At 41.3% G+C, this 20,183-nt stretch overlaps 1 protein-coding gene across 2 annotated transcripts in view; it reads left to right on the forward strand.

Moving 5' to 3' along the window:
- Positions 1-20,183, forward strand: part of CAMK2A (calcium/calmodulin dependent protein kinase II alpha) — a 164,849-nt gene that overhangs the window by 20,914 nt on the left and 123,752 nt on the right. For both annotated transcript variants that reach the window (XM_075856171.1, XM_075856172.1), the window contains exon 2: positions 14,624-14,718. In XM_075856171.1, the coding sequence (XP_075712286.1) occupies positions 14,624-14,718 (95 nt within the window). The remainder of the gene's footprint in view (positions 1-14,623; positions 14,719-20,183) is intronic.

Here is a 20,183-nt window from a genome sequence, read left to right on the forward strand (position 1 = left end):
CAAGTTACGCCACTGCACTCACTGCTACCGTGTTTCCCCGATAGTAAGACACCCCCGATTGTAAGACGTATCGGGGGTTTCAGGGGGGTCGGCTAATATAAGCCGTACCCCGAAAGTAAGACATATGTCTTACTTTCGGGGAAACACGGGGGTATTGCCGCCTCCTGCCCACTTCCGCGCCGCCCCCCTCTCCATACGTCTCCATCAGCGGCAGGAGCACGGCTGTTATACACAGCCTGGCTCCTGCTGCAACTGCCGGAATCGAAGCGCGCGCCGATTCCGGCAGTTTAACCCATTAAATGCCGCTGTCAATAGTGACAGCGGCATTTAATGTGTTTGACAGAGGGGGGAGCTCCCTCTGTCACCCGATCGGCGCCCCCGCAAACAAATCGCGGGTCGCCGTCGGGTTTCCATGACAGCCGGGGGTCTAACAAAGACCCCCAGGTCTGCCTTCAGCATCTGCCTGTTAGGCGATGCCGGAGGCATGACCTAATAGGTTGCCTGTCAGTTTTACACTGACAGGCAATAATGCTTCGGTATACTAAGTATACCAAAGCATTATATATGCGATCGGCACATCGCATAGTGAAGTCCCCTGGTGGGACAAAAAAAAAAATGTAAAACAGTTAAATAAAGTTTGTGAAAAAAAAAAAAATAATAATTCGACAATTTTTTTCCAATATAAGACATACCCCGAAAGTAAGACATAGTGGGGCTTTTGGGGATAAAAAGAAAGTAAGACACTGTCTTACTTTCGGGGAAACACGGTAGCTAAAATGACCTCAATAGTAGGTTCCTGGGATGAGAACAGTTTTTTCAGGGGTTTCCCTGTGGAGACAAGGTTGATATAAAATATAAAAGTTGTAATTTCCCAAATCTGTGCCAGAGAAAAAAAAATTGATACATGAGGCACCACATCTCCTCAGTTTCTTAGGAATTGGACCAGACATATTTTGCAAAAACCAAAGATTAATGAGTAACCTACTTGTTTACGAGAAGCCTACTTTGTAATGTCTGTTATGTGCATTAACTATAAGGTTTCTGCATAAAACAATGAAAGATCTCATATCACCACTAACTCCTTGGAAAAGCAAGGTGTAATACACTCCCGGAAATAGACATGATACTGTCAGTGATAGGGACAACCTGTTGTACGTATATCCCCGACAATACCGGGCCCAAAGGAAAAGTCACAATGGCCATACATAAGCTGGAGAGCTTATCTCAGGAGTTGAAAAGGAACTCAGGTATTACCGACCCATGGGACCAGTATTTCTCATGGATGACTGGATGGCAGAAAATATTAGCGCAAATAGGAGTAGTGGTAGTCGCCTTTTTAATACTATTCTCTGTCCTTGTGTGCTGTGTTTTCCCTTGTATCAGGAAAATGATGACGAAAGCTGTAGAACAGACTGTGCCCACTATGTTTACACAAATAGACGAGGTGACACCGACAGTCCCTTTAAAGACAACCATCCTGTATACTGAGGAGAATAGGGACAGTTAGGACCATTCAGAAACCTTGGAAGTCCAGGTACAAAGGGGGGTTACTTATAAGGAGTAGCTGGTCTCAAGCTGGTGAAGAAATCCAAAACCCCTACCCGCCTAGTTCGAGTGGTCAGTGGTAGGTCGATAGGCAAGACTCAGGGATAGAATAATATTTTTAGGGGGGGACTGTCAGGGATCATTACCATGTATATTGTTTGAAAAATATTATCCTTACATATATATATATATTTATATTTATTCGGTATATTACACAAAGAGATTGGATTAATGGAGCACAAAGAGCCTGCATAACACGCCTATGGAAGACACCGCCCCCTGGAATGCAAAGAGGAGTGTGCAGAAGAATGTACAGGAAAACTTACAGCAGAGGAGCCAATGGGACTTAAGCAAGTCCCACATCTATAGGGAGGGGCATGTGTCTTCTCTGTGTGTTTCTTTCTTCTGAATAAAAGTTCAGTTCTCCTCTTTTCTGATGAAGGGAAAGTTGTGTAGCGAACATTTCTGACTCGTTCACTTCTTTCCAGGCATGCCTTCAGCTTTCAATTTACAGAGGTGGTTATTCGGTGTGAAATGACAGGGAGAAAGGAGCTTCCCTGATATACGGACCTGACATTTTATACTAACATCTTCACATGTCATTTTAACAAATGGATCCTGGCAAGTTTTACTAAAATAAATTCTCTTGATTATCATCACTGGTGAACCATATAGCAAGGTGTAATAATAACAACATATCCCTTTAGAAATCTGTATTCCAAGGGAGGATGCGCAGAGGTATTACTTGTTCAAATCAGTCTCCTCTGACACATAACTGTATGCAGCCAAGTGGAGCGCCCAATATTGATGGGCTTCTCCACTGTAGGCCTCATGTATATGGCACAGCCATGTGGACGGAGCCCGTATGGTGGAACATGAAGGCCCTACATATCTGTATTACGAAGTCGTAAGTGTGTGTCACCATGTGGTGCCTTCATGCGCTCCTCCTTTCCTTCGCCATTCTTTTTAATTTCAGCTCCCCAGCCAGTGCAGGGAGGACATGAATATTGCCGTCTCTCCTGCAGTCTTGCTCTATTATATTCAGTCTAAAGCACAAGCATCGCACTTGTTCTTTCAGATTGGCAATTATGACTGATGTGATGTTCTGGAAGCCACTAGATTTTGTTGAACCTGAAGCCCAGTATGAAGGCTTTAGTATTTCGAGGCACTAATACTTCAAGGCCACCATACTGAGACAATATCAGGCCATCTATTTTGAGAGAACGCCGCCATATGATGCATGACAGTGGCTACTATTATCAAACAGTGTTAGGAAGGAAGAGTCATTTTAATATATTTTGCCTTTACCTTCAGTCTAAAGATCATACATCTTGGGCTATAATCTAACTTAATAGTCCATGCTGACATCTCATCGGAAGGCTATTCAGGAAGGGTGTGAATTATGAAGGTGATTTTCTTCAGAGTAAGGCCTCATGCACACGGCAATGACATATGCCCAGGGTGCGTCTGTATGGTGGCACCATACTTTGGAGCCTTAGGCACTACGTACGCTGCCATATGGTGCCTCTATATATACAGTTACAGTGTATTAAGGAGATATTCTCTCCTAGAAGCAATGATTCTAGGGAAGGATAGCTCTGTAAAATAGCATCTGATAGCACAGTGCAAAAATTTATTTCTGTTGCATTCAGACGAAAATACCATCCATATGTTTTCCAAAGAAATCGCAGGTATACAGAGGTACAGTATGGCTTCAGAGAATTCCATGGGTTGTGTATTACAACATTCAGAGGTTATATGAAGCTGTAATGTGGCAATTTACATGAAGTCTTAAAGGGGCTGCCCAAAATTAGAAAAGGGTTTATCTAAACCGGATTGAGCTGCAATACCAGATACAACCCATGGACAAGGGTGGCGCTGTTATTGGAAAAAAAAAATAATCTTTTTTCAAATCTCAAACAACACTTTCAAGCAAATGAGGATGTTTATTTTGAAGCATGATTTCACAGAAGACATTAAAACACATGTATTAATATAGGCACATGCAATGCCTGGAAGAAGCGCTGTCAATTGGCTCCGCTGCACCTAATTTGCATACATTTGTGAAGACTGGGTTATAAATTAGTAATGGTGGTGGCCGTAATCATTCTTAGGTTATGGCATACATTTACGATTTCTCTGATAATTCGTATCTGAACACCATAGACATAGATTTCTGCTTTATATATAAGGCAATTATTTTTGCCATGCTATGTCATATTCCCATACACAAACAAACTTTTACGAGGTGCAAAAACAGAAAAAAATGACACAATGATCGTAAGGGCTCATGAACGTGGCCGTATTACTGCTCAATAAACCTCCAAGCTCTATGAAACGGTAATATAGCAACCATAAAGAAATATGGGCCCTTATACGGAAACAAATCTTGGCATGAAAAAAATCATAGAATTCTCCATCGGATTCCGTATGTATGGAGGTATTCTACCCTAGATGCATTGCTTCTTATCTCTATACATATGGCATGTGAAGGAAGACTGTACAGTGGCAGAAAGAGGCCACGCAGCTCCAACAAGCCTTCCCCAGACAGAAGTGAGGGGGGACACAACAAAGATTTCTAGTCTGCCAGAAAGGCTTGTCCAGGCTTGGAGATGAATATATGTATCTATATATGTATGTATGTCTTCTTTTGGGCAGAGAGACTTTTGGGACCTCTCAGGCACTAGGACCCAGGTGCAAAAGTTACTGCTGCACCCCCTCTAAGGCCATTTTCTTTTTTGTGTTTGGCGGGTGCAATATGATAATCTTCCTGCCAATCCAATTGGGAACAGATGACGGACATTTGTAAAGTATCTGTGAGGACATTGGTAGGGTACTGACTGTCAATGCATTGTGCAATTATGGCTGTTAATGCAAAGGGCTAAAAGCTATTGGTACACTGTAGGGCAATGGCCATTCCTGCAATGTTTGAGAATGCCTGTTGGTGCTGTGCCATTTCCTAATGTCATGCCAAACAGGATATTTATGTCATTCAGACTGCATGTTTTGGTTAACTTTATGAACATGGTTTCTTAAAGGTTTTTTTTCACAAAACACGTGTGATCCGACCGTTGCCACACCCAGCCATGAGGAGAACGTGCAACCGAAAGTCCCCGAAGTTCTCCATGAGAATGTAGCGCTGGTGCGCATGCTCGGCGGGCACTCCATTCAATTATATGGGACTTCTGGGCTGTCTCTGGCAGCTCCATAGAAGTGGACAGAGCGCTGGTCAAGCATGCGCACCAGCGCTACATTCTCACAGAGCACTTCGGGGACTTTCGGTCCCTCGTTCTCCTCATCACTTTGGGTCCCAGTCGTCGGACCCCCAGCGACCACAAATGTATCCCCTATCCTGTGGATAGGGGATACATGTCTTCGTAAGAAAACCCCTTTAAGTATTGTTGAACTGTGTTTATTATCAGTATTTTATCATTCGAGGAAAATTATATATGTATGTTCTATCTTCTTAATAAAACGGCTGCTGTGGCCATTTAATCCAGCCCGTGAGTCTGTGCTTTATTTAATACTTAGTGGAGTCGATGGGGACAACTCGACTTATTCAAGTCAGGGAACTGCAAACCTGTATTCAATATTTGAATTTATTTTTTTTGTGAATATGGATAATAAGTGGTAGGGTGAGTGAATTTCCTTAGAATTTTCGGCCTGAAGCTGGCCTGACGGTTTTGTCATTGTCCCTTATGCATTTAACTTTAGTTTTCCCTGGTGGGTTAGGAAGCTCATTATAGCTTAATTCAGAAGGCGCTGAACTGAAATACCTTAAATTGCTTTGTGAACACATCATTCTGATCATTTAAATGCTATAATGAGACTCCCATTGCAACACACCACAGACGTGGCAAAATCTTTCCGATAGGTGCAACACAAAATAAGAATTCTTTATTGGGCCATACAAAGCCAAAAATTATGTTAATGCGTTCAAGGGGTTTATTAGTCCTTTCACAGTTACCAAGGTAACAACAGAAATGTTTAATTATAAAACACTTCCATTTCCAAGAGCGCGATCACATAGAGATAGACATTCTGTACATGACTTTTAATTTTTATTACAATTTTTTTGTGCAAATTTGTAACACGTTCATTGTGTTACTGTGTCCCTCTGTACCCAGCTGCCTGCGTTCCTCCATTAGTTGTCATGCTGTGCAGACACTGATGATATACAATAAAAATACAATATGTTCTTTGCAATTTCTTACTGCATTTGAATGAAAGAGAACATCAGCAGGATGTTGTACTTAGTAAGAGGACAATGCAGTAAATGGAGGTATATCAGATCTCTCCTTCCAGGCCTTTCCTCCAGAGAACACAAAAATCTGAGCTACCCATAGTTATTTTTTATAAGAAATTCCTTTGGTAATAGCATCTTGTGTAGTGGTTCCCAACCCCATTGGTGTGAGGAAACCTTCCCCCAAAAATTTTTTCTATTTCCAGGAACCTCTATTTCCTTTCCTAAATTGAATTTTTGTCAAGTAAATCAGTCTATAATTTTTGCCCAGTGCTATATACTGGCCAAGATTTTTTTTACTTCTGTGTCTGCTGCTGCCCCAAGCATTTATTATCCATCAGATTCCTATCTTGATTCTGAAAGCTTTTACTGATGTCCTTCTCTAGGGTACAGTGACGTAACGATCATGGCCGTGGGTGGGGGTGCGATGACAAACAGGCTGGTAGAGAAAGGGAGCCTGCCCTGAATCCCTGATCGAGTGCCGCTTTCAACTATTAAAAACTCTTCACTGCCCTTCCGTACACAAATTTCCGTGCCCACAGGGCCCTCTGCCACATCAGGACCCGTCATACAAGGTCTGTGGGTGTTGTGCTGCCTAACTTCAGGACCTTGTATGCACTGCAGCACATACCTTGTGTGCCGGGCCTCATGTGGCAGGAGGCCTTATGTACCAGACCCTGAAGACAAGAGGAGCGAGGAGTGTTGAAAATATGTCCTTTGTTTTTGTTTTGTTTTTTTAATGTCTGATCTGGGGGTCTAATTTAGAGGGCTCAAATCTGATCTGGGTGTTCATGCTCAGGGGAGCCCCATTCAAAAGTGTGGCATAAGATCTAGCCCACTGTAGTTATGCCCCTGTTGGTGTACAACTCAGGAGCATAGCTATAGAGGTTGCAGAGGTAACAGTCGCAGCTGGGCACTGATGCCACAGGGGGGACCCCCCCTGACACATAAAAAGACCAATATTATAAATGGCACCAGATAATTGGGGACCTGTTACAGATTTTGCATTATGGCCCAGAGCTGGGGGAAGTTGCAGTCGACTAAATATTTTCCCTACAGAGGCTATATTACGTGAACGGCCGGCCATATAATACCTAGTTGGCTCTCGGTGGCCGGATTGAGAACCTCTTGCTCATAGAGGGGGGTCTCTTTTTGAGACAGCCCATTTAATGACACAGCATATAATTCCTGGTGAATCATCATAAGTATTTATGATATAAAACATATATTCCACAGAGTATTATATGACATGTATTATAAATTTTAATATTTCAGGAGTGATGGGTAATAGTTCTATGTTGCCCGTCTCCAGCTTCATACAGACTTTAGTTAGAAAAGAGAGGACAAGAAATATAAAAAAAAAATCACTGAATGGGTACAATGAGGTATAAACACCTCCGGTTATCTCAGGTACACATAGTAATAGTAGGATTACATGCTCTTTGTAGTCAGATCTGTATAAAGCTTTTAGCTACACTTCATTATTGGGAAGCAATTTCAAGAATAGATTTAACAGTAAAATGATACTCATTTATATCAGACAGCAAGTACTTAACGTCTAACAAAGAGAAAACAAGGAATTTAAGGCTCAAGTTAAAAAGAAAACATTTAATAAGCTTCACAGGAGATTTTCCAGAGGTGTGCATTAAGAGGGTATTATTGTGCTGGCTCATAACATTAAAGAGTTGCATCAGGGCTCCTCTAAGCATGTAACACTGGCATTGAGATTAGGAAACAATAAGGAATCTGGGCATTGCCAGGACATTTATTTTTTTTTTTTTTTTGCACATATAATGCTAACTCACCAGCAATATTCTACCAGTGTCATTTATTTCTTCCAGCTCAGCTGTATCCATGTATTTTGAACCCTTTCATTATGGGCAGCTGTGTCATGTGATCTCAGTCTGACCACCAGAATAGTCCATGCTCTCATGTGTAGACAGGTCACTCTCCCCTGGGTGTCTGACTTCCTGTGAACTACAGAATTACTTCATCACCTATCAAATCCCACTTGGCAGCTCTCAAACCCCTTCCCCTTCCCAACCAGCTCCACACGCCTTGTTCCTCTGTATGTCCCCCATGCATTTAGTGCTGTTTAACAGATTATTTCTGCCCTATCAGCAGGAGTGCAGTGATATAATAGGTGAGTCCATACAATGGTTAGCTTTAGAATTATAAAACTCCCCTGACTTACAATGACTGTCTATACTATTTGTGTGTACTATCTGCAGAGAGTTCAGTGTATTTCTATGAGATGCTGCTCCTCACTGTCTCCTGTGTAAAAACTGACATGGAGAAGTCTAACACAAGCAGCAGGCAGAGGAGACAGGGTGAGCTGCATCTCTGAGATTTTGCAGTGTGAGGACGTTCTATGACACTGATCTATCACTTGCTGCACTTAGATAGGACTCAGAGCAGAAAAAAATGCAGTGATAAGACTCCACCCCCTGCCTCTGAAAAGTCAGAAGCATCATGGGTAATGTAGGCTGCATTAGGGGAAGCATATTACAGGGTAAGAAGGAACCAAGATAGCAGACAACCCATAAGTGACACATTGACGAAAACAGGTATACAAAAGGCATACAAGGGAGCCTCTACAATAGCCTGTACTGCACCATATAGGCAAAAAAAGTATCTACTGGAGTGCTTCTTTAATGTATACACAGGGAAAAACTTCCAACGTATACGGTCAATGTAGGCTGTGATGGATGCCTAACATTGGCATCTGTCACCTACAGACTATTAAGGGTTACGTTTTATGTATACGTCATGAACTCTCATAACCTTTTCATGACATATATATGTTAAATAGACAATGGGTGACGGATGCCCCTGTTAGGTATCGATCACCCAAACACTATAATGGCATCTGTTTAACATATACATGATGGAAAGCTATTCTAGCGCTCTTGATGTATACATTTAATAGATGACTGTGCTGTATTCTATACAGTAGCATACCTCACCCATAGACTACCAAGTCAATAAAACATATATTGTAATACACATCGTGTGCATTTGGCCTTAGCCTCTGGCGGGCTAATAAAGCCTTATAGAGATGTTTAGCATGTCCTCCTCTCAGTCGCAAAGCATTATATATGTATAATTAACATATACATAGCCATAATTTACAGCTAAATCTACACTGTCCAGTGGATTCATATGTACATTTTCCCTGTAGCAGATGCTCTTCTCCCAGGTCAGCCTACTGTGGCTTTTGGTAAACCTGGCCATGTTTATTTTACACATGCCATATTTTGTACTGCAGCATTAGAATCGTTCTTGGACACATCATAAGGGACAATGCACAAAATCTGTATTAGGGATCTGTGTTGTACGGATCCGTAATATGGTGTCAATAGACTGTTATGGGCCCATACGATTTTATACATTAATGCATGTCGTATCACAGAGCTATTCTCCCCTAATTTTAGCAAATAATACGGTACTCCCACTGGGGCACCATACAGGGGCACATGGAATGCCTATGGGTCTAAAAAAACAGATCTGTAGGGACTTCATGTGCTGCCAGACAGTTGACCATGTAAATTGTAATGACTTCAATGTTTTTGGCCATTAGTCAAAAGCTGTTGCCTGTTTATGCGCTGCCAAGTAAAGAAAGGCTGGTCACCATAATGAGCATTCACATATCCTGCCTGAGAGTATTCATGTACAGTCATCTACACTGTCAAAGGTAAAAAACAGTGTACTATTTTGAAGAAGGTGTTGGCGGTCCTACTAGACGTAAAAACAAATGGTCATCCGGTAACTTCTGAACTTTAATAGAATTTTATGAGTTTGTCAAACTTTACAGTCATAAATTTCAAACAATTCAGAATGAGCAGCTACCTACGGTCTGTCCTAGATAGAATTGAATTACAATCCATATCTGCAAATAATAGATCTTTCTAAGTGACTCTCAAAAATGAAACATATCAACTTCATGACTTATTTGTTAGGCAGATGGATATATTTGAGATGGAGCCAGCAAATAGATGCTCATACTGAATGACTTGGGCATCAGACTGGGCATCATCATAAGTTTTTACTTCCAGACAATAGATTTCTGTTACTTAGACCACAATTTCTAGGACATGTGTCAGGACCAGCTGCTCCAATCTGGTGAAGTCTCTGGGCTTATAGAGATGGGATATGTCCAAGATAAAAACTGGTAATAAGAAGAGGACAATGTTCCAAACTATGTAAACTGATAAAGCTCACTCAAGTCATCTAGTTACAGTGCCCCTCACCCCTCCTAACGAATCACCAAAACCTTCTAGCAAAGCTTAATATTTTTATTATTAATATTTTATCTAAATTATTAAATAATTTCTACAAAAAATCTAATATTGTCTAACCATAACAGTCAGGTTTCCCTGGAATGTGATTCAATGAAGAAAAGTTACATGACTTAGATTGCACAGCTCGGCATTGTATGACAGAAGTCGCCATCATGATCTCAACCATAATTTGGGTAATGAACCCTGGGCTAAAAGGAATGTCCCTGTTATAAACAGAAATAGATATTGGGATGCAGTCCTCAATCTATTAGCGTGGTGCTAGTAAGGTAGGGACGAGAATCACACAATATTGGAAATATATAACCCCAGCACACACAGAGGTACACAAGAGATCCAGATGCAAGCAAATTTAAGTTTTATTGCAACAAAAGTTGGTATGGGATGTCCGCCGGACACACAGGGAAGATCCGGCGGACATCCCATACCAGCGATATCGACGAACAGCGACAGTGACAAAGGCCGGGGTACGGCCGAAACGTCTTACCAAGTCGCTTACTACCTCAACTTTACCAACTTTTGTTGCAATAAAACTTAAATTTGCTTGCATCTGGATCTCTTGTGTACCTCTGTGTGTGCTGGGGTTATATATTTCCTGCTATAAACAGGGCTGTCCTTATGTTGGATACTGCCTGTGCACTGCATTCCGTTGGCAGTGCCACCACCACAATGGATTGCTAAAACAATATACTGTACAGGAGCAGTACGACTCAAATTAAATACTACCATACAGTTCTCAAATATTGCCAAAATATAGTGACCAAAATCATTCCATATAGTAATCTATAATCTGTGCTATACAATGTCTAAATAATACTGCTATACAACTTATATTAAGATTTATGGTGGCCGCAAGTCTCTGCTGCCAGGCCATCAGTGGCACCCCCTTTCGAAGGAGCATCTCATTCATCATGTGTGACCACAGGTCGCACACCATTCGGCCTTGGCTGTATATACACATAATATATAATATAACAAGAATAGACTATACTGTACATCCACATATAAATACAGAACATACTACGTGGAATTGTTCTTTAAAACAACCTCAACTCATCCTTGTTTAAACTGGATGGAATTCATTTAAATCTCTAAATATACATCCCCTAAAACCATTGTTCATTAAAGTGTAGCGTTTCTGCTTGACACACACTATATCATTATATTCCCAGGGGTCATGCTCTATATTTATCTACTTCTTGAATAATATACTTTAGGGGTAAATTGCTCTACATTTGATACAATACATTATGTTTGAGGTATAAAACGCACTGGCAGTTTTCCTGGGGGTAAAATTGGCATAGTATGCTGACATAACCTCCTCCGCTTTTACATAGTTATGTATAATATAGTGAATTGAAAGATACAGTTGAATCACATATTAGGCTGCATAAACTATTAATTTTCTAGGCAAAAGCTGGCCCCATAGGGTATACTACAAAAAAAGAAATACATTCATCGCAAGAGATTATCTGTTAGAATTGCAATATCGCAACAATTAATATATGCCCCCATAGGGAAATGGGGGATGATTTATGGGGACCCTGACTGTTGCCCCAATTGAAGTGAGTCTTTATGCACTTGAAGGTGCTGATCTCTGATGATTGTATATCTGCAAATTATATTCCAGCCAATGATCGTAGCTTTCATATGGGCAGGGGGATAGCACCATGACCCACCTCACTGTCAGAGTGTCCTTTAAGACCAGCTAGTGTAGGCTGATATTTGGTGGCACATATTGGCATTGAGTCGCTAACATTGGTGGACCTTTGCAGAAATGGCTAAAACCTGTTTGGGAGCTAAAGTTTTTCTTGAGTATTGGTATCTGTAGTATACATGTTGGAAATTATATTTGAAGCCTATGGTGACATGGCATGTGGAGGAACTTGATGGAAGACTAATGGACTAATAGGTGAAGACTGTATTGGAATGATGCCAACCTGTCTATTGAAAATGCTTCTTAATTATTGCTACTGAGATACTAATAAATAGGACATCCTAGATAACTGATTTTAGTAGAGATGAGTGATCTCCTAGATGCCAGGCATGGTTGTCCACTTTTGCTATTAAAACAGTATGGAACAAAGGCATCAACCTCTAGAGAGCACTAATACAAGTGAGTGTGTAGTCCTTGTCCAGAATTACGAAATAGAATTAGGTCCTGATTTTTTTCCCCCAAAAAACAGCACCAAGCTTGTCCATGGGCTGTGTCAGGCATTGTAGTTGTCTATTCAAGTGAATAGGTGTGAACTGTAATAAAGACACAAGCCAGGACAAGAGGAGTACTGTTTCTGGAAGAAAAGAAGACCCCTTTTCTCAAAATTTGTTAACCCCTTTAAAATAACACACTGTCATGATAAAGAAACTTCAGATCTAATCTTTCGTATTTATTTTCGTATTTAATGGTCCCCCCTTCTCTATTAGCCAGAGAAACAAGCATTTCCCACTCTGGAGGACCTAGTGCATATGCTCATTACACATATACAGCCTATTAAATTTAATGTGTGCCATGTTATACCGGATTCAGATGACAAATAAAATATATATTAGACTTCGACCAATGCATACTTACCAACATTTAAATCCCTAAAATTTGGATATTTAGGTCCCGCCCTCATTCTGCCAGGGAACACTCACAAATTATTTGTAAACGCTCACCCTAAGTGTAAAATTCCATAAACCACGCCCCTTTTGTGGTCCTGTTTGTGGGGTTGTCCCTAAATTAGGACTGTTGGCAAGTATGCCAATGGGTAGTATAGGCTTCATTATGTTCTTGCTGGTGGGGTCCCAGTAGAAAAAGGTTTGGAAACACTGCTTTAGGGGACATGAACATTTGCTGGCTACTTAAAGGGGTTTTCCACGACCGGACAACTGATGACCTATCCACAGGATAGGTCATCAGTATATGATCGGTGCGGGTCCGACACCCGGACCCCACACCAATCAGCCGCTCTGGCTGCCTCTGGGTGCTAGATGTTTTGAATGGTATGTAGTAGTTGGAGCCAGAAGCAGATGGCTCCGGTCACGGAATAGCGGCCGAGCTGCAGTACTGCAGCTCTGCTCTTATACAAGTGAATAGGAGCAGAGCTGCAGTTTTGAAGAACGGCCGCTATGCAGTGGACCCGCACCGATCATTTACCGATGACCGATACTGTGGATAAGTCATTCGTTGTCCGGTCGTGGAAAACCCCTTTAACACAGCTCATTGCAGGGTTATCCCAGCAGTGGAGAATCCATAAAATCAATCAGAACATATCACTGGATCGATAGCCTACTGTATATCAAGGAATCTAATAAGCATCTCTAGTATCATTATGTGACGTGTTGTAAGAAGAAAATATATTGACATGTAATATAATATTATTTAATGTATATCTTAAAATAATGTAAAATACATTTTATATATTTAATGGATAAGATAATTAAAAACAAAATCTATTGTACCAATTAGAATAAAATAGGATACAAGTCACATGTGAGGTATCCCTACTATGACATTCACTATGTTTTAATCCCTACGTTTTCAAATACCTTTAAAAGGTTAGATAAGATTATAAATACATGACTGCTATCTTCTTGCATCAGCGCCAGTCCTGTCTCTTCACTTTAATGGGGCTGACCTGTCAAGGGAAACCGGGGTTTTGCAACAGAAAAAAATGAAGCTCTGACTTTTTTTTAACTATTTAGTATAAAAAATATAATGATAGACTGACTTTATTTTAAACCCACACTTTTTTTAAACATTAGATTGCAGATCCAACCAAAACTGGCGTGATCTACCAACAAATGTCCCATGTTTCAAATACCCTATTGTAGATTAAAGGGTGATCCCTATTCCAGACCCTCATCTTTTAGTTGAATGTCACTACATAGAGCTTAGTTCTACCTGGAGGACCCAGGATGTCCATTCATTACATAAATAGCTCACTGATTATAGTAGGCACTGTGTAATGCTTAATTTCCCCTCTGGTGGTGCTGCAGGGGAATTAAGCATCTGCAAGACACTCTATCTTCAGCTTTTTGAAAGGGAATTCCTCTAACAAAAAGATTGTCTAACAAAAATCTGTTAACATCCACGTGTTTTTTGTTGAAGGGGTAGTGGGTGAAATTTCGTTTTTGTGTAACAATGCATGAAAAATGGACTTGCAAATAGTTAAAAAATTGTATCAATATTTAAACTTATTCTTCCAAAGAATCGTTAAAGACATTTTTTTCCTAAAAATTTATGTTCATTCAGTTTTGGTTTTAAAGGCCAATAACAAATTGAATCTAAAATTATGATCTGTATATCCATAAATTTAACAGAACAAAACAGATTTCAATGCAATGGAGACAAACCAATTAAAATCAGCATTTTCTCATAAGTTCTAACCCCATAAAAGTCAAAAATATTTATACCCAACAACAAAGTGGACGACACCTAAAACTTTCTCCAAGAAATCGTGGTAATCATAATTCCTGTTTCCATCAGTGATCACTGCTGACATTTCAACGTACTATAACTAAATATTGACTATGCCGCCTTTTTCTTTCCTAGGGGAGCTTTCTCCATTGTCCGCAGATGCGTGAAAGTTTTATCTGGTCAGGAGTATGCAGCAAAAATCATTAACACCAAGAAGCTTTCAGCTCGAGGTGAGTGCGGGGTGACAACCTTTATTTCTTCCAGGCTGCCACAGATAGATAAGGTCACAGCTCCATATAGAATAAATCTAGATCCTATCTGTGAAAAACTAATTAAAAAAACTCAGAATGTGGGATGGGAGAGGGCACGTGTCACGGTGATGGAGAAGATGAGACATAACCGATAGAGAGACAAGAAGGAGGTGAGAGCTGAATACATACAAGAGGCTTAGAGTTATGTTGTAATTACCAAGTAACACAGATCCCTTAGTGCTGCGCAAATGGGGGCAAAAAGGTCAGGTTCATACACTGCAATTTTTTTATTTTGTAGTAAAAAAACAAAAACTCACTCTTGAAAAGTCTGCAGCACCATTTTTGCAATCAAAAATAGGGGTGGACACAGGGCCGGCCTTAGGATAGATGTCGCCCCATGCAAAATTATCTTTCGGCGCCCCACCTCATCATAAAAAATATGCCCTATAAAAAAAGTATAATGCCCCATACAGTATAATGCCCTATAGAGTGCCCCCACACAGTATATTGCCCCTTAGGTAGTGCCACACAGCCCCCTTGTAGGTAGTACTACACAACACCCTTGTGGGTAGTGCCACACAGACCCCTCGTAGGTAGTGCCAAACAGTCCCCTTGTAGCTAGTGCCATGCAGCCCCCTTGTAGGTAGTAGCAAACAGCCCCCTTGTAGGTAGTGCCACACAGCCCCCTTGTAGATAGCACCCCCCTTCCTGTAGATAGCGCCACTGTAGCTCCCTGTGGGATTCCGCTACTGGACGGAGCGCTTGATGTCTCTGTCCATATATGTACAGTGGCATCAGGGGCCACTCCTGAAGCGGAATCCCCGTCCATAGCATTGCCGACGCAGTGACTGGGGATTCTATTCCAAGAGAAGCTCTTGTCGTCTGTATCTATTTATGGACAGTGACGGCACTGGCTTCTCCTGGAGTAGAATCCCTGATCACAGCGCCGGCAATGGGGGATTCCGCTCCTTCAGAGACCTACAGTGGCGCTAGCAGATAGCAGAGCAGGGAGATACCTCCCTGCTCTGCTATAGTGGCATTGTGACCGCTGTAGCAGCTGCAGCGGCTGCTAGTGGCGCCGCGGCTTGCGGGGGGCGTCCCGACAGACGGCACGGGCGCCCTCATGCCCGGTGTCGTCGCTATGGCTGCTACAGCGGTAGTGACGCCACTGGGTGAAGAAGCGCCTGAGCGGAAAGGCAGCTGCTGAGTTCCCAGGCCCAGGTGTTTCTAAAACAGGCAGGGAAAGGGAGCCAGCGCAGTGCCCCCTTCCACCTGCTGGAGTGATGCGACCTGTGCAATGGCACAGGTCGCACGCCCCTAAGGCCGGCCCTGGGCGGACATATCATATGTGCACCTTGACAAATATAACGCACAAAAATAACAATGACTAAACGGGACTGTTGGCAAGTATGTGTAAGCGTCATCCATTACTGTGGTAGAGTCCAACTGAAGGGCTTCATCTGAAACATCTGCCCATCATCTATTTTCTGTAGGGACCAAGATGGTGTGATCACTTCCTTTAAGGGGTGGTACAGTATAGAGTAGACCCATAGCAGTCTAAGGGTAGAATATTATGGATCCATACCACACCACATGGATCCATACCATAGACTCAGTTCAGACTAAAGCAGATTTTCATCAGATTTCCCTGGTTTTTTTTAGATTTATTTACCCTCTACCTTGACCGGCCCTCTATATCTTTCTGGAGAAGAGTATCATAGAATGATGAAGACTCCACTATGGTGGGGATAGTCTTTTCTGGGTTTTTTTTGTTCCCATCGGACCATAAAAACTTTCTACCTGATTGCAGAGTCTTTTACGTGCCTTCGGCACACCGTTGGGCTGTGTTCACACTAGCGTCATGGCTTCCATTTATTCTGGTCTATTCTTGCTGTCAAAAGGGACAGAAACCCTGATGCAGGCTCTAAATGTTGATGCATGTGGTGTATTTACAGGAGGCAGTTTTGTAGGGTTTTTCCAGGTTTGACGTGTCAATCATAAACAGTTTTCGGATGATCTAAAATTGTGATTCTCCGTAAACAGGATGTAAGTGATTTGAAACGTTCCCTTTATCTATCCCCTGACTGGCCATTCTTGGTACTTGTGTTATTTATTAGTGTGATTTCATCATTATCTTTTGGCCTTGGTTTAAAGGCCCTTTACACTGGCCAATTATCAGGCAAAGGAAAGTTCACAGAATGTTCGTTCCTGATAAGTGCAGGGCAACGATCAGCCGATGAACAAGCAAACGCTCGTTCATCAGCTGGTCGTATCATTTTAAATACTGAAAATACTTTGCCTCTAAAAATAAAGCGTCATAAATGGGCTTAATAAAATGCACTACCACCATATTCAGTATCGATGAAGCATGCCGCAATTTGTACGAAATATAACAGAAAAAAACTCAATTTGCCTCTAAGTATTTTCTCTTGGATTTCGTACAAATTGCGGCATGCTTCATCGATACTGAATATGGTGGCAGTGCATTTTATTAAGCCCATTCATGACGCTGTATTTTTAGTCTGCATAAAACAGAATTGCAATGTGTGCCATTGGATGTCATACTTAGGACTGAGTTTTATCCTAGACTTGGTCTAAAATACAGCACTTTAAACCGTACTATGATGCACAAGGTCAGGTGTATGAGGCCTAATACTCATCCAAATTGCTCATCTCTAGTATTTCAAGAAACATTTTGGGTACACATAGGTTATCTACATTTGACTTGCCATGTAGAAAGAGCCCGTATGGCAGGAAGCGGGGAACATTGAGATACAGTAGATACAAAGGCTACCATGCACTAGAATAGGAGCCCTTTTCTGGCTCAGCTTATAACGGAGCTGTAATATCATGACCGTATGAATGACGCCATATTCTGTAACTTCTGAATCCAACAGGCAGGCTGTGTCAGTGGTGACTAGTAATAAGACGATGCATTTAATTATTTATATTTTAATTGCTATGGATCACTTTGTAGAGATTAGTGTTCACTTTGTCAATGAAGAGTCTTCTTCTATTGATTAGAGTAAAAAAAAAAACCACAAAATGAATCAACGAACCGTCAATGTTGTTATGTAATAAAACTCTAAAAAGCTCATGGTGCTGCAGCATTAAAATACAACATTTAAGATTTACTGCATCAATGTATTTATTGTATCGATTAATTTTTATAGTCACGATCATTTAATAACAAGCAGATGTAGATATATTCACTGCTTATCAATCTCTATATTATAGTTACATCGTAGCTACTATTAATATACTACTCAGCAGCACTGTCGTATGGGGCAATTTGATGGCACTTTTATTGGGGGGCACTTTAATGGAGCTACTAATGATGGCACTCTCATGGTACTGTTGATGGGGCACTCTCAAGGCCCTTTTAATGGGGGTACTGTTGGTAGTGGAACTCTGATGGCACTGTTATTGTGTGCCACTCTAATGGAGCTGTTAATAATGGCACTCTCATGGTACTGTTGATGGGGCACTCTCAAGGCCCTTTTAATGGGGGTACTGTTGGTAGTAAAACTGATAGCACTGTTATTGGGAGGCTTTCTGATGGTGCAGTTTATGAGGGCTCTAAAGACACAGGTAATGGGGGCAGTCTGATGGCACTGTTATTGGAGGGCATTTTGATGTTGTGTGCTGTAACAAGCATGTATGTTTCATTGGTACAGTTTATGCCCAAATCTTGATTGTGATAGATTTTCATATTCGCATATTACTCTGCATCTCTAAGGTTGTCGATCCCCAACCTAATGTGCCAATTGTTACATTTTCATATCATATGTATGATATATAATTTCATATCTATCATGTTAAGGAGGTTGTTCAGTTTAGAAAACCCATTTTCATATACCCTATTAGGGAATTGTAAGTTAATAGGGGAGGGGGTCCTTGGTTTAGGATCCTCATCTGATGGCTAGAATGGAGAGCGTCTCTTACTCTGGAGGACCCATCCTATCCTACATTTTACACAATCCATTGACATTAATTGGCCCGTATAATGCTTAATTTCTCCTGTGGTGGTGCTGCAGAGAAATTGAACACTTACTGCCAGGTTTACCCACAGATTACATCTGATATATGAGGGTCAGAGCAGGGAGATACTTTGTGACCTGCTTATTGTTAAAGGACCCTTTTAACAAGTAAGGATTTTTCAGAGCGGAGAACTCCTTTAAGGTCTTCTGGACTAGCAGATGCCGCCACAATGTGCACAATATAATCTGAATCACTGCATTCGCATGAAAATGGAAAGATACAGACAATAACAACAGCGGGTTGATTTGTCAAAAGTCAATACCTCCCCCAACCATATATTCAGTATTTATAGTCTGTATATTTGCACTATTCCAAATGACTCAAGATATATTTCAGGATAAATCACATAATATGGCATCTTCCATAGGAGATAATAATCATCAGAAGCCTGAAATAGCATCAATCTCCATAAAATATTGGCGACTTTGCTTGCAGTATTTTATAATGAGTTACATGATATGTTCTTCCCCATTTACATTGAAAGCTGATTCCAGTTTCCTGTTACCAAAATACAATGCATTGTGGGGGCTCAGACTCTAGGAAAACCACAAACATGCTTCAAGCGGCAAATAGGTGTAATGTTGCTTTTGCTTTGAATGTGAATGGTGAAGAAAACATGATAAATTAACATGAATCTATTAATTGTAAGTTTTCTATTAGCACAAATATTATATGACTATTATGGTCTAATATTGTAAGGGCACAGGCTTCTGCATTAATGAGCTATGGCACATCCAGCAGAAAACATTGCCATGGGCCATCCATAATTGGAGAATTCAGAGACACTGTAAACTGAGAATTTATGCAATGTTGATCAAATCCATTGTTGGCTGGGGAATTTGCAGATACATGGATCTTTCTTAAAGAGGCTCTGTCACCAGATTTTCAAACCCCTATCTCGTATTGCAGCAGATCGGCGCTGCAATGTAGATTACAGTAACGTTTTGTTTTTTTTCAAAAACGAGCATTTTTGGCCAAGTTATGAGCATTTTTATATTTATGCAAATGAGGCTTGCAAAAGTACAACTGGGCGTGTTTAAAGTTAAGTATAAGTGGGCGTGTATTGTGTGTGTACATCTGGGGGTTTTTACTTGTTTTACTAGCTGGGCGTTGTGAATGGAAGTGTATGATGCTAACAAATCAGCATCATCCCCTTCTCTTCGTTAACACCCAGCTTCTGGCAGTGCACAGACACACAGCGTGTTCTCGAGAGATCACGCTGTGACGTCACTTCCTGCCCCAGGTCCTGCATCGTGTCGGACGAGCGAGGACACATCGGCACCAGAGGCTACAGTTGATTCTGCAGCAGCATCGGCGTTTGCAGGTAAGTCGATGTAGCCTCTGTCGCCTGGTGCCGATGTGTCCTCGCTCGTCCGACACGATGCAGGACCTGGGGCAGGAAG

Source organism: Rhinoderma darwinii, chromosome 3, assembly GCF_050947455.1.
Source record: "Rhinoderma darwinii isolate aRhiDar2 chromosome 3, aRhiDar2.hap1, whole genome shotgun sequence".
Classification (NCBI taxonomy): domain Eukaryota; kingdom Metazoa; phylum Chordata; class Amphibia; order Anura; family Rhinodermatidae; genus Rhinoderma; species Rhinoderma darwinii.